The sequence below is a fragment of the Geotrypetes seraphini genome, chromosome 1 (assembly GCF_902459505.1).
Source record: "Geotrypetes seraphini chromosome 1, aGeoSer1.1, whole genome shotgun sequence".
NCBI classification, from domain to species: domain Eukaryota; kingdom Metazoa; phylum Chordata; class Amphibia; order Gymnophiona; family Dermophiidae; genus Geotrypetes; species Geotrypetes seraphini.
Window position 1 is genome coordinate 435,364,558 of NC_047084.1, and position 24,691 is coordinate 435,389,248.

At 40.6% G+C, this 24,691-nt stretch overlaps 1 protein-coding gene across 7 annotated transcripts in view; it reads left to right on the forward strand.

The window, feature by feature from the left end:
- The window catches only part of SLC24A2 (solute carrier family 24 member 2), a 478,660-nt gene that overhangs the window by 368,136 nt on the left and 85,833 nt on the right, over positions 1–24,691 (forward strand). For 6 of the 7 annotated variants that reach the window (XM_033919559.1, XM_033919567.1, XM_033919576.1 and 3 more), the window contains one exon: positions 17,953–18,003. The exons of the other annotated variant lie outside the window; for it this stretch is intronic. In XM_033919559.1, coding sequence (XP_033775450.1) covers positions 17,953–18,003 — 51 coding nt within the window. The remainder of the gene's footprint in view (positions 1–17,952; positions 18,004–24,691) is intronic. 7 annotated transcript variants of the gene reach the window in all.

The following is a 24,691-nucleotide window of genomic DNA, read 5'->3' on the forward strand; positions in this document are numbered from 1 at the left end:
CTAAAAACATCCAGCACAAAATTCCGCGCTCTTCTTCTAAACTGGATACAAATCTCGCTAATAAACGGCCACTACCCTACCAACCTCAGCGAAATCATCATCACCCCAATCCTCAAAGACCCCAAAGGACCGATAGGCCAAACAGCCAACTACAGACCCATTGCCTCTATTCCACTCTACGTCAAATAATAGAAGGACTAGTTGCCAAATTCCTCTCCAATTACCTAGAAAACCATAACATACTTCATCCGGCTTCAGAAACAACTTCAGCACGGAAACACTACTAGGATCTCTCTTGGACACAGCCAAACAACATATCAGTACAGGAAAAAAAATGATGCTCATACAACTAGACCTTATCGCTGCATTCGACTTGGTGGACCATAACATTCTACTACAAATCCTGGATACAATAGGTATCACAGATAAAGTATACACATGGTTTGTAGGATTCCTTAAATCAAGAACCTATAGAGTAAAATCAGACAAACAAAAATCTGAACCTTGGTCAAACCCCTGCGGAGTTCCACAAGGATCCCCTCTATCCCCGACTCTCTTCAATCTCTATACAGCCTCCCTCAGCTCTCACCTGGACAAACAAGGCATAACCTCTTACAGCTATGCCGATGACATTACCATTCTCATACCCTTCGATCAACCTGAACTCTCCATGACGAACACAATATACCAAACACTAAAATCAATAGCAACCTGGATGAAAGATCACAAACTTAAATTGAACCCAGATAAAATGAAATTCATCCTCCTAGAAAACAACAAAATACCAACCATAACCAACATTGAAATCAACGCAATCAACTACCCCATACAAACTACCCTAAAACTGCTAAGAATAACTATCAACAGATGCTGCACCATTACATTACATTACATTACATTAGTGATTTCTATTCCGCTTGTGCCTTGCGGTTCTAAGCGGATTACAAGTTAGAAGACTGGACATTTCCAGTAGCATTGCAGTACATATAATCAAGATTGCGTTAAGTTACAATTGTTGTTCTGGACTTTTCCAGGATAAATTGGTAGTAGATAGTAGATAGTGATAGGTTGTTTAGACGAATAGAGATAATATTGTCCGGATTCTGTTGTTTAGACGAGTAGAGATAATACTGTCCGGATTCGGGTGTTGCTGGTGGTGGTGTTTGGGTAGTCATGAGAGCATTTTCTAATACTTTTGTGAGGTTATGATGATGGGAAGTGTTTTTTGAAGAGATGAGTTTTGATTTCTTTTCGGAATGCTTTAATGTCTATTGATTTGGTCAGTAGATTGGTGATGGTAGTATCGATCTTTGCTGCCTGTGTCGCTAAAAGGCTGTCATATAGTTTCTTTCGTCGTGTTCCTTTGAGAGGGGGGTGAGTGAATAGGCTCTGGGTTCTCCTTAATCTGTGTGAGAGGTTACGGTGTAGTCTGTTGTTTAGGTAGCTGGGTGCTGTTCCATGTATTACTTTGTATAGTAGACAGTAGAATTTGAACTGGGATCTTGCTTTTATTGGTAGCCAGTGTGAGTCTAAATATGCTTTGGTGATGTGGTCATATTTGCCTAGTGAGTAGATGATTCTGAGGGCTGTGTTCTGAACTGTCTGTAATTGTTTTATCATGTAATTTGGGCATGATAGGTATAGGCTGTTACAGTAATCTGCAATACTCAGTACTAGGGATTGTACTAATATCTTGTATTGATCTTTGTTGAAGAATTTTCTTATTTTTCTTAGGTTACGTATTGTGAAGAATGCTCTTTGGATGATTTTGTGGATTTGAGACTGCATTGTGCAGTTTCTGTCTAGTAGGATTCCCAGGATCTTGAGTGTGCAACAGCAAATCAATAAAACAATACAAAAGTCATTCTTAGTCATGAGAAACTTAAGACAAGTTCGGAAATTCTTCGAGAAAACTCAATTCCAGCTCATAGTTCAGTCCTTAATACTAGTCCTACTTGACTACTGTAATATTCTCTACCTCCATGCCCTACAACCATAACAAAACAACTACAAAATATCCAAAACACAGCACTAAGACTCATCTACTCATTAAAGAAACATGATCCCATTACAGAAGCATATCTCCAATCGCACTGGCTTCCGATCCCAGCAAGAATACAATTTAAATTCTACTACCTACTATTTAAGACTTTATACGGAGACAGTCCAAACTACCTGAATAACCGCCTCATCCACAACACCGCAACCAAACATAGGAAAACTCACACTCCATTCTCATACCCCCCAATTAAGGAGGTCAAACGGAAAAAACTATACGATGGCCTCCTGGCCACTCAAGCAGCCAAACTAGACAACCAAATCACCAATCTACTGACGGCATCCCTCGACTACAAGACTTTTAGAAAAGAAATAAAGACCATACTCTTCAAGAAAACTCTGAAAAAAGAAATAATACCGCACGTCTCAAACTCCACCTCTCACTAAAGCCAACTACCCCAAACAAATAACTTTACCCATTTCTTACTCTTTTTGAAAATGACCAATTTTTTTTTTTTTTTGTAAGTTCTTGTTGTAATACATCTTGGATAATTCTTTTGTAATCCGCCTTGAACTGCAAGATAATGGCGGAATAGAAATCCCTAATGTAATGTAATGTAATGTTACCTCATGCTCCCTACAGTCCAGACAGGAGTCCACCAGACTTCGACCTTTTTCCAAAGTTGAAACAACCTATGCGTGGACATTCAGAGAGCAGCACAGGGCCAAGCAGGAAGAGCTCCGCCCTGTCGGGTGCGCCACTGGCCGCGAAAAGGAAACCAGGGGCGGAGAGGCTCAGCACGGGGCAGGGCATGGAAAGATCACTCCTGCCCCGTATACCGCTGGACCACCAGGGATTAAAAATGGCAGGTAAGCATGTGCCGGGGTAGGTTTAAAAAAAAAGTTAGTTGGCTGGGACGGGAGACAGGAGGCATCCCTCCTGTCCCGGCCTACCACTAGACCACCAGAGGGGGTGCAGGGTAGGAAGATGAGTCACGGTGGAAAGCCTAGCAGGGAGTGAAGAGGGCTGGGTACAGAGCTTGGAAGGGCAGGGAGGGAAGAGGGCTTGGTGGAGAGCTTGGCAGGGAGTGACGGGGGGTTAGGTACAAAGCCTGGTAGGGCATGGAGGGAAGAGGGCTGGGTGCAGAGCCTGGCAGGGAGTGATGGGTGCTGGGTGCAGAGCCTGGCAGGGAAGAGGGCTGGGTACAGAGCCTGGCAGGGGAGGGTGTGAGGGAGGGGACACTGGGTCAGATCCTGGCAGGGCATGACACTTGAATATTAAGCCCCCATGTCATATTCGAGTCAACCATTTTCCTCCTTTTTGGTGGGGAAAATGGGGGGTCTTGACTTATATTTGAGTATATACGGTAATTTATTAGTTTTGGTAATCCAAGTTTGTTTATTGGTCAGAAAATAGTACTGAGTACTGGATAAATGATTACGATAAAAGAAAAATCTAGGGTTTGGGGAATTATTTTGGATTGTGGTTTGACATTTGAGAATCAAATAAATGGATTGTTAGTCTGTTTTTATCTTTAGAGTTTTTAAATGGTTGTAAGAGCTATCGTACTGCTTCAGTTGGGTTACTGTAATTCTTTATATTGTGGTTACACTGAATGTAAAAAAAAGGCTGCAATTGCTTCAAAATACAGCTGTGTGTTTGATTTTTATAGCAAAAACATATGACCAGGTTACTCCTCTTCTGAATAAATTACATTGGTTGGAGATTGAGAAGAGAGTAAATTTTAAATTGGGACCAGAAGGTTTAATAAAGTATATAACTTTCCCAATAGAATTACATCCTGGTATAAACAGTCATTGAAGCTTCTATAAGTTCATATGGTCGTTTAAAATCTTTGATGAACAAATCCTTTGAGTTTATAGGAACAAAGCTTTAGAATGATCTTCCAATTACACTAAGAAAAGTTCTTCTTTATTAGAAAATTGATAAAAGATTTTTATTTTTAATAATTGTTAAATGAACAATTCTGTATGGACACAATATTGTTTTAATTGTTATGAACCTTGAATCTATTCAAGTTTCAAGTTTATTTTTAACTTATTGAATCGCTTAATTTAATTTGCTAAGCGATTTACAAATAAAAAGAGAGAGAAAGGTGTATACATAATTAAATAGGTTTGACATACTGACATACAAACTAACAGGAACATAAGGGAAGAAAGGGCAGAACTACAATTGTATTTATAAAGGTAACATAAATGGTGAAAACAACAGGTAAGGTTAAAAAAAAAAAAATTAAGAGGAAAAGAAAAAAAGAGGAGAGGAAAAAAAAAAAAAGGTAATCATAAAATATGATTTATAAATTAAAAGCATCTTTAAAAAGGAAGCTCTTCAGAATACCTTTAAAATGTTTTAGATCATTTTCCTCTCTTATATACTGAGGTAAAGTGTTCCACAGTTGTGGAGCCATTACAGAAAAAATATCAGGACAACGAGTTCCAATAACTTTTAAAGATGGAACTATTAAGAGTTTTTGATTAGTGGACCTTAAAGAACGGGATGTACTATGGGGAATAAGTAATTTATTAATGAATTGGGGTTCGTTTGAGGACAATGTTTTAAAAACTAAAAGCAGAATTTTAAAAGTAATGCGATGGGTGACAGGAAGCCAGTGTGAGTCAATCAGGAGTGATGTAACATGATCAAATTTTTTACGGTTGTATATTAATTTGATGGCGGTATTTTGAATGATCTGAAGTCGCCTCTTTTCTTTTTGAGTGATATTTATTAATAAAGAGTTACAATAGTCAAGTTTTGAGATAATTAACGAATGGATCAATGTATTGAGTGATTTTCGTTCTAAAAATTTGGCGATTGAGCGGATCATACGCAGTCTATAGAAACAAGATCTGACAGTGTTAGTTATATGTTCATGGAAAGATAACCTATCATCTATAATAATACCTAATATTTTTAGGGATTTTACTGAGTTTAGATAAACTTTTGTGATTATGATAAACATACCAAGGGCCTCAAAATAGTACCTGGCGGGCCGCATGTGGCCCCCGGGCCATGAGTTTGAGACTACTGCTACAGAATCATTAATTTCTAGGTGCTCAAGATTTAAATTACCTAGCTTAAAAGACATTGAGTCCACTTTTAAATCTATCAACATTAAGGGATCTAAAGCCGATCTAATTCCACCATTCATTCTAAAGCATTACTTCGATATTTTTGGACCTTTCATTCATACTTTAATTACTGAAAGTCTGAGTCAAAACACGGTACCATTGACGTGGAAAAAATGCATCATTCGTCCTATCATCAAAGATAAAAACGTTAGTTCTGAAGACCTATCCAATTATAGACCAATAGCTAATATTCCTTTTCTGGCAAAACTGACAGAAAAGGTAGTTTTCAATCAAATTTCAGATTTTGTGGAAAAAACTAATGTTTTGCATCCTAACCAAACGGGTTTTAGACATCACCATAGTACCGAACTTTCATTGATTGGTATAACCACCTCTATTCAATACTTTCTAGATCACCACCAATCAACTCTGTTAATCTCTATTGATCTTTCTGCGGCATTCGATACGATCGATCACCAACTTCTTCTTGACAGACTTCAATCCATTGGCATTACAGATCAAGTTCTTTCTTGGTTTGAATCTTACCTAACAGATCGTACTTCTACTGTTTTCTTTAAAGATGCAACATCAAAATCTTTATTAACTACTCACGGGGTTCCTCAAGGGTCTATCCTCTCTCCTTTATTATTCAGTATTTTTCTTTCCCCTTTAATCACTTTATGTCAATCTGTGGGATTTCAGGTTTATGCATATGCAGACGATATCCAGCTCCTGCATTCAATAGATACTAATAAAATGTCTGATATCCTAGAGATTAGTGAGAAACTTGATCTAGTTTATCACTGGCTGAACACGAACAGATTGGCACTTAACATTAAAAAAACTAATGTTATGCTATTCCCATGGAAAGAAAGTTTCACTCTCATTGCTCCTATTACCGTATTTTCGTGGATATAACGCGCGCGTTATACGCGTTTTTACCTACCGCGCATACCCCTCGCGCGTTATATGCCTGAGCGCGGTATACAAAAGTTTTTAAACATAGTTCCCACCCCGCCCGACGCCCGATTCACCCCCCCAGCAGGACCGCTCGCACCCCCACCCCGAACGACCGCTCGCACGCGCTCCCACCCGCACCCGCATCCACGATCGGAGCAAGAGGGAGCCCAAGCCCTCTTGCCCGGCCGACTCCCCGACGTCCGATACATCCCCCCCCCCGGCAGGACCACTCGCACCCCCACCCCGAACGACCGCTCGCACGCGCTCCCACCCGCACCCGCATCCACGATCGGAGCAAGAGGGAGCCCAAGCCCTCTTGCCCGGCCGACTCCCCGACGTCCGATACATCCCCCCCCCCCCGGCAGGACCACTCGCACCCCCACCCCGAACGACCGCTCGCACGCGCTCCCACCCGCACCCGCATCCACGATCGGAGCAAGAGGGAGCCCAAGCCCTCTTGCCCGGCCGACTCCCCAACGTCCGATACATCCCCCCCCGGCAGGACCACTCGCACCCCCACCCCGAAGGACCGCCGACTTCCCGACAATATCGGGCAAGAAGGGAGCCCAAACCCTCCTGGCCACGGCGACCCCCTAACCCCACCCCGCACTACATTACGGGCAGGAGGGATCCCAGGCCCTCCTGCCCTCGACGCAAACCCCCCTCCCCTCCCCCAACGACCGCCCCCCCCCAAGAACCTCCGACCGCCCCCCAGCCGACCCGCGATCCCCCTGGCGACCCCCCCACCCCCCTTCCCCGTACCTTTGGTAGTTGGCCGGACAGACGGGAGCCAAACCCGCCTGTCCGGCAGGCAGCCAACGAAGGAATGAGGCCGGATTGGCCCATCCGTCCTAAAGCTCCGCCTACTGGTGGGGCCTAAGGCGCGTGGGCCAATCAGAATAGGCCCTGGAGCCTTAGGTCCCACCTGGGGGCACGGCCTGAGGCACATGGGCCCAACCCGACCATGTGTCTCAGGCCGCGCCCCCAGGTGGGACCTAAGGCTCCAGGGCCTATTCTGATTGGCCCACGCGCCTTAGGCCCCACCAGTAGGCGGAGCTTTAGGACGGATGGGCCAATCCGGCCTCATTCCTTCGTTGGCTGCCTGCCGGACAGGCGGGTTTGGCTCCCGTCTGTCCGGCCAACTACCAAAGGTACGGGGAAGGGGGGTGGGGGGGTCGTGGGGGTCGGCCAGGGGGGTCGCGGGTCGGCTGGGGGGGCGGTCGGAGGTTCTTGGGGGGGGGCGGTCGTTGGGGGGGGGGAGGGGGGTTTGCGTCGAGGGCAGGAGGGCCTGGGATCCCTCCTGCCCGTAATGTAGTGCGGGGTGGGGTTAGGGGGTCGCCGTGGCCAGGAGGGTTTGGGCTCCCTTCTGGCCCAACTACACAAAGGTACGGGGAAGGCGGGTGGGGGTGTCGTGGGGGTCGGCCAGTGGGGTCGCGGGTCGGCTGGGGGACGGGCGGAGGTTCTTCGGGGGGGGGGGCGGTCGTTGGGGGGAGGGGGTTTGCGTCGAGGGCAGGAGGGCCTGGGATCCCTCCTGCCCGTAATGTAGTGCGGGGTGGGGTTAGGGGGTCGCCGTGGCCAGGAGGGTTTGGGCTCCCTCCTGGCCCGATATTGTTGGGGAGTCGGCGGTCCTTCGGGTTGAGGGTGCGAGTGGTCCTGCCGGGGGGGGGGGATGTATCGGACGTCGGGGGGGCATCAGGCTTTCAGGATGGGGACAGACCTTCAAGGGGGGACAGGACTTCAAGGGAGGACAGTGCACGGAAAGTCAGGGGGGGGTGAACGGAGAGTCGGGACAGCGCACGGAAAGTCAGGGCAGTGCACGGAAGTCAGGGGGGGTGAACGGAGAGTCGGGACAGCGCACGGAAAGTCAGGGCGGGCGAAAGGAGCGTCGGGCATCATGCGCGGTATACCCGTGAGCGCGGTATACAAAAGTTTTTGTACATGTCATCGTGATTTCTGCGCGCTATACCCGTGTGCGCGTTTTACACGGGTGCGCGTTATATCCGCGAAAATACGGTACTATAAAAAATGTCCCCCTACAATTAGTTAATAATATAAAAATTTTAGGGGTGACTTTTGACAGCAAATTGAATTTTCATGATCACATCAGTAATATTGTTAAAACTACCTTCTATAGGTTACGTAAAATTCGATCAATTTCAAAATTTCTATGTCCAAAATCATTAAATATTCTTATTCACTCTTTGGTGATTTCTAAAATAGACTATTGCAATGCACTTTTTAAGGGAATATCATTGAATGAAATTAAACGTCTTCAAATTATTCAAAATGTTTCCATTAAACTTATAACCAAATCTAGAAAGTTTGATCATGTTACACCGCTTTTAAAAAATGCACATTGGCTTCCAGTTATTCATCGGATAACATATAAACTTTGCTTGCTTACCTTTAAATCTCTTCTCAATAAAACTCCAGCATTTATATATAAATTATTAATTCCATACTATCCAAACGGAGCTTTAAGATCTAATGAACAAAATTTACTAAATATTCCTTCGCTTAAGATTATCAATACAAGACGGCAGTTTATTTTTTCAGTAACCGCTCCACAGACTTGGAACGCCCTTCCAATTTATTTACGAAAGGAGCATGATCTGGGAAAATTCAAAAGTAATCTAAAGACATTTATTTTTAACGATGCCTTTGGTATTTAATCTTATAACCCTTAGGCCATTGATTTTACTGTATTATATTATGCTTTTTTTTGTTTCCCTAGTGTACTTTTCCTTTTTTGTTCTGCTTTTCTATATTGAATTATATTTCACATCCCCTTTTTTACCTTATGTTATGAATATGTTGAGCTAATCTTTAATCCTATGTTATTGTTTAAAGTTTGTATTGTATTGTTTCCCACTGAATGTATTTTAAATTGTTCATCGCTTAGAATTATGATTAAGCGATTAATCAAAAGAACCATTAAACTTGAAACTTGAAACCACTGGTTTAACTCTTGAAGAAAAGATTCCATAAGACAGGCAGAGGAATTGGTGGTGATAGAAGAAGATCTTGGTAAAATCTTCAAGTACTGGAGTGGCATTTTACTTGTTCAATTAATTAGAGTTTTAATAGTCACTTTAATTAAACAGGGCTTCATATGTGCTCCCCTGCAGTCATAGCTCTGTAGCATTCAGTAGCTCACTAATACATATAATTCACAATGCCTTTCATGCAAGGATCTGTCAGGCTTGAGATCGGATGAGTTGCTTGCTGAGGAACAAGATGCAAGAGCTTTTCATGTTACCTAGTTTCCTCTTTAGGTGCAAAAGGTTGGATTTAGTTAACAACTAAACCAATAGCATCAGAGCTTTCAAATGCTCGACATTAACCAGTGGCAGGGCAGCCTTCAAAATGCTCTATGATATCACAGTGTGTTCTGACCTCACTAGGATTTCAAAGGAGCTCATCTGAACCAGTTGATTTCCATGTGAGACATGAAGAAAAACGGCCTCATTTTCAGCCTGGGTAGCCAATGTTTAAAGTTAAGCACCAGCCCTGTGGAATGCACTGCCACAGTACATTAGAGAAGAAAAACACACAACTTCATTTTAAAAAAGCGTTAAAAACTTATCTTTTTAAAGACGTATTCAAGATCTAATAACGAGACCTAAAACACGAAACTTTAAACCATTATTTTGCTACCTTCCTTCTTGTTTTTCCCTCTTTTGTTCTCTCTCTTGAACTAAAAATTGTAACTTCTCCCCGCTATCCCCATGTCTCATGTTTGTCTTAGAGTCAAAAGATGTGTATTACCCTGTTAGTTTCACAACCTATGTTTTTATAAAGCTGTACATCGCTTAGTTAATTGAATAAGCGATTTATTAAATATTAATAAAAACTTGAAACTTGAAAACATGAATTTGTACAGTATATTCAACCACACTATCTGTAAGTGTGGAAACTCTGACCTTGCCAGCTACTATCCAAATAATTTGGTTCTGTTGCTTAGCAGGGCCTAAAATAAGTGAATAATTTTATTGGTGGTGTGATCGAATATTTCTGCTAAGTACATATCTGCCAGCTACTCTTGCCCTCCTCTCTGAAGCCTGCCCCTTACCTTAGAGATGAAGTCTGGCCATTTAGGGATCTTTGTACCAAACTGCGGTAGAAAGTGGCTTTTTCCTGTGCGCTAAAACCATTTTTATTCCAGCTGTAAAATGGCTGATTTTATTTCCATTTTCCCTGTTCATGGCCATGTGGTAATGTTGCCATTAGCACGCAGCCATTGAAAGAAATTGGCATGGGAGCACTTGACGACAGCTGTTTTGTAGAGTAAGACCCCAATTCTATATGTCACATTAAAATTGGGGCCGACTAGTGCATCACTAAATGCCCTTCTATAAAAGTTATGTTCCAAAAACAAACGGGGATTTAAATCCAAACAATTGAATTGGATGGGACAGAGGTCAAAATAATGTTTTCAAAAACAGAATTCCTCACCCGTGAATAATCTTATTCTCAATAAAGCTGAATAATATATTCTTAAATGACAATTAACAATATTCATGTGCTAGTAGATGACTACTTCACAAGGGCACCATGCGATAATGCAATATTACCTGGGGTGCATAAAATTCTAATCATAGTATATTGCTACTAGCACTAAGGCTAAGCTTTCAAGATGTTCACAATGTTATCTCCAATAATAAATATTGGATCACTTATCTTAGCTGGTGAACCCTGGCTTCAGCACGAGCCGTGTTTCACTAGAGCTATATCAGGAAGCTAAGTAGAAAGCCTCTTTACCACTTTAATGCAAAATTACCACAGGTGGTATTGCATTACTACATGGCGCCCTTGTGAAGTATTCAGCTATGAGCACATGAATATTGTTAATTAGCATTTAAGAATATATTACACTTTTATTGAGAATAAGATTATTCACGATTGAGGGATTTTGTTTTTGAAAATTATTCTATAAAAGTTAGGCAAACTGTACAGAATCATGCTTAGTGCTGCCTAAGCAGCCTTAGGTGTGGCTAGGCTTCCTTTTAGGTGCACCGAATTTATGCCAGAGTTTTCTTGGCCTAAATTCCTATGCCTAGGTTAGGCGCACAGCGGCACCTAAGTCAAAAACAGTTGCCTAACTTGAAAACGCGCCCACAATCTGCCTCTAACCATGCCTACTCTTAACTATGCGCTTTGGACCTTTTATAGAATCTAGTTTCTCGAGTTAGGCACCTAACTTTCAATTAGGTCCAATTAATGCCAGTTATGAGGTGTTCAGTGCCAATTTTTGGCATCAATTAAGCCTAGTAATCGATTAAGTTAGGTGCCTGCATTGGCTAGATGTGCTGATGAAGGCTTCTAACTTTATAAAATTTAAGGGAAAGGGCTTATACGCTAAATCCTGTGCTATTCACTGGGTGGTAATGTAGTTAGCACAGAAAGGCCTTCTCCCCACCCCACCCCCCAAACGTGCCCCATCTTTGGAAAAATGCAAAATATGTTTAGGTTGTGCGCGCAGATCAGAAATTTATCAAAGGATGCCTGATCGCAACCTGCAGTAAACTTTCAAGTTACAATAAGCACGCTTTCGCACTTAACTGCAGCTTAGTGAAAGGATCCTTTTAGTTAAGCAGCCAAATGTTACCAGTAGAAGAGCTGAAAATATGCAGATAGGCAAACACATAACTCGCTTTGAACATTGGCTCCATGGATTCTAAGCCTTCAGAGCATCTGAGGTAGTCAATTATCTGTGGCTGGATTATGGATGAAATTGGATGACCTAGTTGACGATTATGGGAGAATCACCAAAGCAGGTAGGCAGCACCATATCTTCATTCTGATGCTTACATATAGCCTGTAAAATATACATTTCTCCGTCACTTTCAGTCTTTTCTCATGTGTCCTGGATACTCGGTGTTGATTCTGGGACAAAATAAGGAAAATGGTGGTTATGAAAATCTATCAACCAATCATGTATCCAGGCAACCAGCTTGCTAAAGCAATTTTGTAGCCACGCAGCTAATTAATCATATCACTAAGCAACTAGTATAAAATCAATTAAGCAAAAATATTTGCAAAAAAGAAACCTGCATCTACAGTAAATGTGATTTCCACCCACACCCCCTCCCCCCACCCCCCACCCCTCCAGTCACCAGCATTGTCGAGCAAAACTATTGTTCAGGCTACAAACATCGGAGATTTTGCAAGTAATCTTTCCAAACTCATCAGCAAGGCATCATTTGTCCTGACCAGCCTGCTTTCAGAAGCTTCTCTTGCCCGCATCGGTCCCCATAGCAATACAAAAAAAAAAAAAAAATCTCACAAGATTTCCTTGTGTACAGAATAAGCCTACCAAAATACAATGACAAATCTTTTTGCTAGAGTCTGACAAGCCTCCGTGAGTTTCCTGTGGCTGCTGAAATCCCCAGACACAGATACTTGACACAGCTGCTGTCCTAATGAGCTGCCTGCCTCTAGGAGACCGAGAATGAGGAGAGTGGCAGGAAGGATACTGAATGACTTATTTACTGAGCCTTTTTCCCAATCTATCAGGCCCTAAATAAAATGTTTCCCTGGGACCAGCATGAGTACAAACATGAGGCAAGCATGAGTGAGTAGTGTCCTCCTCCCCTCCCCAAAAAAGTAGAGGATTAAAGCATTGACCCTTCAGAACTCACTTCTTCTGTAGAAGGTTTAATGTATTTATTCCCCTGTACTTTTTCTCATCTATTTACATATTCATGGATCTGTAAGTAGGTCCATAATTGCATATGCAAACTGCTGCTTTATTACATTGTATTAGGTGTAGGGAAATCCGTCAGTGTGTTCTTTTTAATATTTCCAAGTCAAATCTGAAAAACTGTTTCATTTGCCAAGTAAATTAACAATGTCACATCCCAGCCATCCAGACTTATTTGGTCCTAGTCCTATTTAAGTTTCGCGAATGACAAAAAGGCATTGGGTATGTTATAAAATGTTTATGCATATTCAGAAATTAATGTAAACAAAAATATGATTTTAAAAACTTTGTCTTTGAGTTTGAAAAACTTGTAAAGGAATTTCTTTGTCCAAATCTAAAGACAGTTTCTGTTAGGTGATTGGTTAACAAGGAACGATGTCAGACTGGACAGAAAATATATATTGGGGAGCAACGAATTATCAGGTTGAGATTCTTTGCCAGAATGCCAGTGTTTGGCGTCTGTAAAGATCTCCCGGTGACGCAAACAATCTTTTGAGGATCATTATGGCAATTAATAAATGAAATAACTATTTTAATAAAATTTGCATCATGTGTCATTTCCCATGTACTTTTTACCCACCTATGAGCAAACCTGGCTGCTCACAGACGAGCATGTAAATATTATCATTCTAATCATTTATGGGCTCAAGTGGCCTCTAGAATAGCACCTAGGGAAAAAGTAGACAGCATGCTTTAGTAGCGTGTCCTTTGTCGTTGGGTGTGCGCATGGGTGATCTTGGGCACAGCACACAGGTATATGCACAAATTATAGAATTCTATCATTTTGTCATGTACGTGTTTACATCTACCTGTGAGCATTTGCACCAGTCATAGAGCTGGTGTTGGGGATTACACCTTAATGTAAGCTGTTTGCATTAGAATTCTCTAAAGGAAATTAGGTGCTTACTTTTCTTTATAGAGTAGACTAAAATCAGGCACCATAACCAGTGCCTACAGTGGGCGCCCTCCAGCTACTTCTGAAGATCTATACATTTGAAGTCACTTTTTAACAATGAGGCTTTAAGAATAGATTTATTCCTACTTTGCCTGAATGTAAGTTGCCTTAGGTTACAAGTGGAAAAAGTCATGTGCAAAATCCAAACCCCCTTCCCTTTTCCTGTGGAGGTAGTGTTGTACACCTGGACAGCATTCTGTGTCCTGTTTAATAAGATCAGTGTGGTAAGATTTTTCAGCTAACACGGGGGGGGGGGGGGGGTGGCGAGGTGGGGCAATTCTATAGCACTGCACTAAATAAACTCTTCTCCTTCAATGCCAACTCCAGATTACGTCCCTTCTCTTTTGCTGCACCATGCGCCTGGAACAAACCGCCCAAGTCAGTACGTCGAGCTCCATTCCTGGCAGTTTTCAAATCCAGTCTAAGGGCTCACTTCTTCGAGGTTGCTTTTCACTCCTAGCCTCCACTTGCTTGTTAATGTGCACATGCCTAAGAAATCCGCATAAATTTCTTTAATAGCTCCCTAGCTCCCTACTCATTCTGTTTGTCTGTTCTGTTCTTTTCAAGTGCTTTATATACTGCCTTATACACATGGTTTAACAGCGGTTTACAATCAATGCATAACCTATAATTTAGTTCATAAGCATTCTTTAATTATTAATAGCATAGAAATACTGAAAGAACAGTCTGTCAACAATAACACTTTAATTAGACTGTAAGCTCTACTGAACATGGACTGTCTCTTGTATGTCTTCACTGTACGTCTAGCAGCGCTATAGAAATAAGTAGTAATAGTAGACAGCTAGAGAGTACCAGGTAGGAAAGTGTTCTATAAAGGAAAGTACGCGCTTACTTTGAACATAAGAATAGTCTTATTGGGTTCGACCAATGGTCCATCAAGCCCAGTAGACCATTCTCATGGTGGCCAATCCAGGTCCCAGTACCTGGCCAAAACCCAAGGAATAGCAAAATACAATGCTACCAATCCAGGGCAAGCAGTGGCTTCCCCCATGTCTTTATCAATAACAGACTATGGACTTTTCCTCCAGGAGCTTATCCAAACCTTTCTTAAAACCAGCTAAGCCATCAAAAAAATATAAATAGATCCAGAAGGCTGCTACAAAATCGATAGTAACATAGTAGAATAGTAAATGACAGCAGATAAAGACCTGAATGGTCCATCCAGTCTGCCCTGTAATTATTTCTTGATTAAATTATAATGTCTTTTTTTTTCTTTATTTCTGGGCCATAGACCTTAGAAGTCTACCTGATACTGACCTTAGTTTCCAGCTACTGGAGTTGCTATTGAAGCTCACTCCAGCCTATCCAAACCATCTCCTTTGAGGGATTCAGACCATGAAGTTAGCCCATTCATATTTTAATTAGCAATCCTCTGTGTTCATCCCATGTTGTTTTGGTCTTTTTCATAAATTGTATGGGAACAGACTTAGAGATCTTAATATGTATACTCTGGAAGAAAGACAGTAGAGTGTGGATATGGTAGAGATGTTTAAATATCTGTGGTGTTAATGTACAGGAGATGATTCTTTTTCAAATGAAGGAAAACTCCAGAAGGAGAGGGCATAGGATGAAGTTAAGAGGTGTTAAACTCAGGAGTAATCTAAAGAAATGCTCCTTTACAGAAAGGGTGGTAGATGCATGGAATAGTCTCCCAGTAGAGGTGGTGGAGACAGTCTGAATTCAAGAAAGTGTGGGGCAGGCACATAGGCTTTATTGGGAAGAGGAGGAGAAAGTGGATACTGCGAATGGGCAGACTGGATGGGCCATTTGACTTTTATCTGCTGTCATGTCTCTCTGTTTCTATGTTTCTAACAAGCATAACTGTGTATATACATTAAGCATGAGCACCTATGCCAGCTGGTATAAACATGCAGACCCATGGAACATGCACATGTAACTTATAGTATTCTGCAAGACATGTATGTAACTTTCTGCCCTACCCACCTTCTGCCCTGTCCCCATCCATGTGAGCACCCACCTGCATACTGCACACTAATTAAGTATGTGCAAGTGGTTAGAGAACAGCCTGTAGGTACATTATCTGGCAGGTATGAGCATATGTGCCAGTAGTCTAATAATTTCTACATGGAATCAGCAATAAATATTAGCACTTATGTAAAATTACACCCTAACCCCCAAATTCTGTATATGGTAACCTATTGCGTTCGTTAATTGTTTAACAAGCCAATCAGTGCAATTAACACTTAATTGATGCTAATTGGCACTGTTTAGAATTTGCATGCATAACTTGGTAGGCAAATGTGGGGTGCATCACTTCTGGTGCATAAATCTCAAAAGGGGAGGAGCATGGGCGGATCGTGGGCATATCCAATTTGCACATAACATAGGAGCACTCATGTAGGCCTGGTTTTCTGTGGCCTAAATGGGTGTGCCTAAATGTTATGCTACCTATGGCACTAAGCCTGATTTTATATATATATATATATATATATATATATATATTTATTTTTTTTTTATAGAAGGACCCTTGAAAATAAACCGGCAACATACTCATTTGGTAGCAAACTATAGGTAAAATCATCATTTTGATGGATTGAACTCTCCCCCACCAAGAAAGATGTAATGGGTTCTAATGCTAACACATTTTTTTGACTTTCAGCAACAAAGATTTTTCATTTACTGTCATTGTATCTTCCAATGTTCTATGGATTATAATAACCTAAATATTTTATTTCCTCTTCCTTCCAAAAGAAAGGGAATGGATCAAATAAGCCTATTACACAGTGCACGTTTAATGGAAGAACCTCTGATTTGTTCCAATTTATTTTGTAACCAGAAAATTTTCCAAATCTATCAATCAATTCCAGTAAATGCGGAATGGTAGATTCAGGATTCTTCAAATGAAGCAAGATATCATCTGCATAAGCAGAGATCTTATATTTCCAACCTGTATAAGGAATCCCCTGTATCTCCTTTGCCTGCTGTATAGCCAACAACAAGGGTTCCAGAACAATATTGAAAAGCAAAGGAGATAAGGGACATCCTTGTCTAACTCCCCTCTCCAGACAAAAACGCTCTGAAAAAGTATTATTAATATATATTCTGGCAGAAAGGGAACTATACAAGGTTTGAATCATTGAAATAAAACCAGAACCAATTCCAAACCAATCTAGTGCTTGATACATGAAAGACCATTCTACACGATCAAAGGCCTTCTCTGCATCCAAAGAAACAGAGAAGGCCAGAACTCACTGGGATGGGATGGAAAAATGAGTTCCTGCGGGGACGAGGACAATTTTGTCCCGTGTCATTCTCTAACTGTAGAGAAGGGGACTCAGGCCCATATCCTTCTCTAACTGGTATACTTGTGCTGGAAAGTGTGAGTGCCCCAAAACCCACATAATACCTACTTAACCCACATAGAGGTGACGCCTGTAGTTATAAGGGCTATTGTAGTAGTATTCAGTTGGGTACAGTACTTTTTTTTTTTTTTTTTTTTTTTGCTAGTCTTGGAAGGCTCACTATAGAATATAAGGGTGTTATAATGTGACCCTGGGACACTATATGTGAAGTTTACTGCAGTGCCTTCTAGGCTGTCTCACTGCTCTGCTAGGATATCCGTGTGATCAGTCTAGTAAGACTGCTGGCCCGCAGACATCCCAATGGCTTGTTTTTGTGTGTGTTTCCTTAGATGTTTTTTATTTGAAAATGGACCTTAAAGAAAGACTCACTGAGCACAAAGCCATCTAAAATAGGGTGTTTTTCGAATCAAAAAGATTTTTTTTGGTTCAAAAATGACCATATTTGGCACTGGATTTTTGGATGTATTTTTTGCAAAAAGTACAAAATCGAATTTAGACATATCGAAAATGCCCCTCCATATCTCTCAGTCCCTGCTCATTCCACACCCATTCTGGTCACAATTCTGCAGTAACTTAACAGTTAACATGCTCTGTTGCCTCTTCTTAATAAAGCAGCTGCAATCAACATTGGTCCTCTGTATGTTGAAATGATGTTCATTTCCTGTGACAGTATCCATTGCATATACGGAGAGAAAACAGTCACTGCTTTTCTAAATTTTTACGTTATGTTAATGACTTCTAAGCATAGAATAAAAATGACCTGTTCTGTGCCATATTAACAGCCCACATTGCATGAATGTTACTGATCTGGTAAGTTCTTTGAACACACTAGTAATCGTGCCACTTTCTTAAATTCCTACTGGTTCCTTACCATTATGTTTTTTACTGTAATGTTGTAGAGCTTGGAGCATATGGAAAACTAAAATATTATGACACAATGACAGAAGAAGGTAAGAGTTACTTTTGGAATTATTTGTATATACTTTTCTTGAAGGTTATTTCTTTTGTTTGTTTTATTTCTTTTGGGGGTTTTTTAAGGGGGTTTGGCTTGTGCATTTTATATTGTATACTTTATGCACTCCTTGCATGTCTATTATCTTTCCTTTTTTTGTTATTTTCATTTTCTGGCACATGTGTTTACATCTATTTGTTGGGAAGGAGGAGAGGAATAGACATATACTATACATGTGGTAGCATTACAGAAGAGAGACATGTAAGGGTTGGGATTCCCCTAAGATTCTTTTTCTGTGGCTTTGTTTCATGTTATGTAACATGATTTGTAAAACAGATATGTCTACTAGAAACTGGCTGAACCGATAAAAAAATTACTTTAAACATTTCCTGCTAATATATCCTAGTATGTCCTACTCAGGAGTTTTTGATATAGAAGACAAGAAAAAATGTGGCGGCCAACTTGTTCACCCATATTTTCCAAAGCTTGGTTTCATTTGAATGTATAAACTAAGTAAACTTCATTTGCTATGCCGTAAGCTACAAAGAGTTGCCATTATTTTTTATATTTGCTTGTGTAATGTTATTATTTATTATGTTTGATACTTGAAAAGCATGATTTAGCTGTATATGCTTCTATACATTTGTTGCATTTACATGCAAAAAAATATATATACTGTACTTCTCCAAATTAAATGGCCAAACAGAAAGTAGTACTGCCATTTATTCAAACACATTTGCAAAAATACTATAGCAACCGGACCTTGCCATTTCTTTACTCTTTTATAGCTATGTTTTGAGCTATATATGAATACAGTACAAACTAGATGGAGGCCATCTGAATGCAGTTATTAAGTGGAGTACCTCTGTCCTATTAATAATCCATTAACTAGTAATCACTGAAAAGCCCTAAACCTAATTCAACGGATGATGATCTTGAATAGATGGGTTATGTTGTCATCAAGCTTTTTAAATAAAAGAAAAACAACTTACCAGTGCAGTGGTTTATGAGTGCCTAGTTTTATGCATGCACAGTATAACCTTAGGTGATTTCATAAGCACATAGGAAGTCTTTTGCAAAGCCATGATTACGATGCTGCTGCGGGAAATGCACCAAAACCCTTAATAATAATAACTTCTTTTATACCGTCATAACTAAAAGTTCTAGGCGGTTTACACTAAAAAGAGCTGGACAATCAGCGAAATACAATAATACAGTAAATAATACAAATATTTATAAAATAGAATTTCAATAATAAAACTCACTAAGTAATAAACTTATCGAACAAAGTGGTCATAATTAATTTCCGAAAACTGCAATAGGATAACATAGCTTGCTGAATACATTTACCTAACCAAGATTGTTGCCTACCAGCTTGAAATGCTAGGGTCCTATCTAAGAAAGTCTTATATCTACACCCATTAATTTTTGGAATAGCAAATAAGTAGAAGTTTCTAGTTTCTCTTGATGGTCTATGCAACACAATTAAATGGGTTTCAGTGCAGCTACAACAGCTTTGTAAAAGACCCCTGTAATCAGGTGCATAAAACACAGTTCTACACACACTGCATTTATAAAATTATTGCCCAAGGGCTTGATATTCAGACCACGAGAGACAGGCCAGCTATCTTCCACAGTTGTTGATGAACCCAGAAATTCAGTACTAGGCTTTAGCCAGTCACTGGCATTGAAATTCTGATAGGAAAAGGTCAAAATGCTTCTCTTTCTGGTCAAATGCTGGAGATTCTGGCACTGCTGCAGAACCTTAGCTTTCTCTATTTTTCCCTCCCCCTTAGGAGAAAATGGTGAACTTTAGTAAACCATTATGTTTGCCCCCAAACTTCATTTATTATTAATAGGAAAGTCTTTACTGCGGCATTCCCAAATTCCCTTATAGTGTAGCATCACTTACTCAGAGGAATCTTCTAGACAAAAGAAATCTAGTGTCTGTGGTTGCAATATATATGCCAGTAGCATATGGTGCCGAATTCCATCCATATGCAGACAAATAATCCATCATTCATAAAAATCTCTTATGTATCCATGTATAAAAAGATGGTCACATAATTTCTGGAGAAATTTGACAGTGGTTCTTCTGTGTAAAGAGAGAGGTATTCCTCCAGAAATTTTAGGAGACGCTGTTTGTCCTTGAATGTCAGGCTGCTTACCTGAGCCTTTGGTTTACAATTGCTCAGTTTTTACATTATCCTTTTGTAAGGTCTCTTGTTAACTCCTGACACAAGCTGCTTTGCCAAAACATGGTCAAGTGTCCTCCTGAATAGGAATTCTACTATATAATCAGAATTAATAAATTTTGCTAATGACTGGAAAACTTCTGACTTTTTCACCTCACTGTTTGTGTCCTTCTCCTCGTCCAAGGCAAATTGTATTTTTTTAAATCACTAACAAATTTCTTAGGTGGAATTTCATCTGCAAACCTCTGTCTTCAAAAATTGCAGAATACTGTAGAGCTATCAAATTGTTAGAACATAAGAGCAAATTTGATCATGTAACACCACTTTTTCTATAATATCACTGGTTACCAGTTTCATATTGCATTCAATGTTAAAGTTCTAATGTTAACACATAAAGCATTTCATACTCTCGAACCTAGTTATTTGAATTTGTTAACTATTCCCTACACTCCATCCAGAGTGCTTAGATCTCTCCAAGACAATAGATTAATATTGCTGGGAATCTACTCGATGCAAAGCTTTCTTTTATTTAGCGCCTAGTTTTTGGAATAAACTTCCAAACTATATACATCTAAAGCTTTCAAGCTTTAAAGCTTTCAAGATTCTTCTAAAAACTTTTTTTCAACTAGCCTGCGGATATTCCTCAAAATGATCATATTTATTAGCAAGGCACATAAATATCTCTGCATATTGTAGGTCTGAATGGAAGCATATAGGCACATCCTTTCACCACAACCCCCCCTTCCTTTTTTGAATAATTGAATAGGTCTTTCCTGTACATTATGGAGTTTTTTCCTTTTTATTCATTTGTTTTAATTGTTAGCCACTGAGAACTGTTCTAAGCTTTGGCAGGATATCAAAGCTTCCATGTGATAGGATGGTTGCATAGTTTGGCTTCATGATGAAAGACAAGGACTCTCCCAAAAATGTTCGGAGGTTTACAGGTGGCCTTCTATGTGAGCGCCATCTATGACTGTTTCGTGTGAAGGAAAAAATACATAGCACACTCCTACAGTTTCTGGCTATAAGATTCACAAAAATTAAGCTTCATCAGTCCTCATTGCATTGTAAAAGTAACTCATTTCATTCCAGATTTAGTCTATAATTATTGTTAATCTCTGGTAGTCTTCATTAAGAGAAATCAGAACTCTCTTCTATCCATATGTGGAACATCATTTAGATGGCATCACACTAGATCAAATAATGTCTTAATCTAATAGAATGGCTGGACACATCAGTTTGGAAACCTCCCTTTTACTCATATGCACCCTTTTCTTTATTACTTCTAGAAGTTTACTGTGTATGCAAATGACTCTTTAAGCATATTTATATGATTGAGGTACAACAATAAGTAGTAGACAGAAAATTCCTGGAAATAAATTTCTACATTTACTCACTTGTAAAACAAGTGATAAAGCAGTGCACTTCATGTTATATGAACAATCAGCCAAGAACTTTCATTGAACAAACTAAATTCCTCTACAACAGGGGTGCTCAAAAGGTTGATTGCGATCAACCAGTAGATCACGAAGGCAACGCAAGTTGATCGCTGAGCCCATCCTGGGCTCCATGATAGACTCGCGTTGTCTTTGCGTTCTCCCTGCTTCCTGACGCTGTAAAGAGGATGCAGAAGCGCCGGGCTGAGCAGCCTTCCCCACCCGACATCAATTCTGATGTCAGAGAAGAAGTTCCGGGCTAGAGAATCGCTACCTGGCTGGCCCAGAACTTCCTCTCCGACATTAGAATTGATGGGTGGGGAAGGCTGGTCGGTCCGGCGCTTCTGTGTCCTCTTTATGACGTCAGGAAGCAGGGAGAGCTCAGAGCTCGGCGGTGGTGGCTTGGGGGCCTGTTCCCCGATGGCGGCAGTGGCTTGGGAGAGGGCAGGGAGAAAGAAAGGCAAAGAAAGAAAGGGGGTAGGCACAGAGAAACAAAGAAAGAAAGAAGGGAAACAAAAAGAAAGGGGAACAGATAGAAAGAAAGGCAGTATGGAGAGAGAAAGACAGAAAGAAAGGGGGCATAGAGAGAGAAAGACAAAGAAAGAAAGGGGGGCAGGGAGACAGAAAGAAAGGAGGATCTGGGAGACAGAAAGAAAGGGGGTATGGAGAGAGAAAGAGACAGAAAGAAAGGGGGCATGGAGACAGAAAAACAGTCAGAAAGAAAGGGGGCATGGAGACAGAAAGAAAGGGGGTAGGGAGACAGAAAGAAAGAAGGGGCATGGAGAAAGAAAGAAAGGGGAGGGGGCAGGGAGAGAGGAAGAAAAAGTTGAGGGCGGGAATGAGGTCTGGAGTAAAGGAAGCATACAGGATGCTGAAAGAAGGGAAGAAATATTAGATGCACAGTCAGAAGAAGAAAGTGCAACCAGAGACTCATGAAATCACCAGACAGCAAAGGTAGGAGAAATGATTTTATTTTCAATTTAGTGATCAAAATGTTTTGAGAATTTATATCTGCTGTCTATATTTTACACTATGGCCCCTTTTTACTAAACCACAATAGCGTTTTTTAGCGCAAGGAGCCTATGAGCATCGAGAGCAGCGCAGGGCATTCAGTGCAACTCCCTGCACTAAGAACCGCTATCGCAGTTTAGTAAAAAGGGGGGGGGGTATATTTGTTTATTTTGTATAGTTGTTCCTGAGGTGACATTGCATAAAGTCATCTGCCTTGACCTCTTTGAAAAATACCAGAATATAAATGATAATTAACATTTTCTCTGCGTACAGTGTGCTTTATGTTTTTTTAAATTTTATTGTTGGTAGATCATTTTGACTTGGTCATTTTAAAAGTAGCTCACAAGCCCAAAAAGTGTGGTCACCCCTGCTTTACAGCTTGCATTTAATAGAGCTTCAGGGAGAACCCCCGATTTAATAAAACATTGGCCAAAGTTATACATATATCACTGTATCCTAAAATCCTCTATACTTTTTTCTTCTTACTGCAGCCAGTGGTCCCAATATTGCCCTCTCCTGTGTCTGCATGGAAACACAATATTGAAAAAGAAAACAGATCAGACAAGTTCTTGTAAAACTCTCTTCTTTTAACTGGAAACAGTTTTTTTTTGAGGCTCTATCATTTTTTATCTGGTTTTCTGACGATGGCATCTCCAGGATGGATCCTGCATTCCAAATAATACTTAGCTCTTCTGGAATGATTCACTAGCTTCACTGGAGGTTTGAGGATATGTCCCAGACAAATTTCTTAAGGTGCCAATTAGCTCAGCTCCATTATGGTAATTTTTCTTTCTGCTTGGCCCTTTCAGGGGGCCAATTTAAGCAAGTTCACAGAGGAACTGGTACATTTATCACATCCTCTTCTTTCTCCATCAACATAGGTCTCCTCTGGGAGAATCCCAGTTTGCTGTTGTCACTTCTTAAGGTCTCAAAGCTTTCAGATAGTAGCAATCAGCTTTTGGACCAGAGATATACCAGTTCATGGATACTTCAGATGATTATCTGTCCTTCCAAGTTCCTACTTCAAGTCACATGAATTCAAACATGTTTGCCAAGTAGTCTTTCTTAATTTTTTCAGGCAACTGTTTGCCATGGATCCTTTGCCAGTTGAGACAGCACTATTGGCATTACATGCCTTGATTTTGTCAAACTACAAGGCATTCATGGATTGCAACTTTGTTGAAGGTAGGCTATGGTCACTCTTATAAGACAAGACATCCTCATAGACACAGTGTATTATGGTCATGCCTAGGCTGGCAGTTTTGGGGATGATTAGGAGAGGATTCTTTCCATGGCCGGTGGGCCTAAGGCCTAGCAGAGAACTGACTAGTTTGAGTGACCCGATTTTGCTCTTGGCACCCCTTATCCTTCTGCTTCTTCCTCTGTTAGTCCACTCTCCTCGTTGGATCTTTCTCCCTCCAGAATTGGTGGTTTCAGATTAGTGATAGTGATAACGGTTAGTGTCCCAACTGAGCTTTCTGGGAGAAGAACAAACTGCTCCCCACTAATCACCCTCCAGTTTAAGTGATTTGAGTACATCAGTTTTCTTAGTTGGAACTGCTTCCAGATGATTTTTGAGTCCTGCTCTCAGCTTTCCAAGCCATCTCTACTAATTTTTCAGTGCTTTGAGAGTCAGTTGATTCCTCAGACTGAAAGATATCATCCTCACACTTGTAATATCTTAGAAGTAGTTGAATTTGTTCCAGACATTTGTATCACCAGTGGCATTGGATGCGGCCTGCAGTCCTGCCTCCCTTTACTATCAGGACTATTTTGGATTTTAATTGTTGTTAGTGTTTGGATTTTTTTTAATCTGATAAAATGTATGGTAAGGTTGGCCTTTTGGTGTTCTGAGACCTGCTCTCATGCAGCAACTCTTTCATAGTTAGTTAAGGGTCTTCTGCAATGGTGCCAATCCTCCAGATTGCAGATTTTTTTTTTTTTTAACTTTAAATTTTTATTGAGTTTAAACAATACAAATCATCACATACATCTCACATTGATCACCATCAACAACAACAATGTGAAAACAGCAAATAACCAC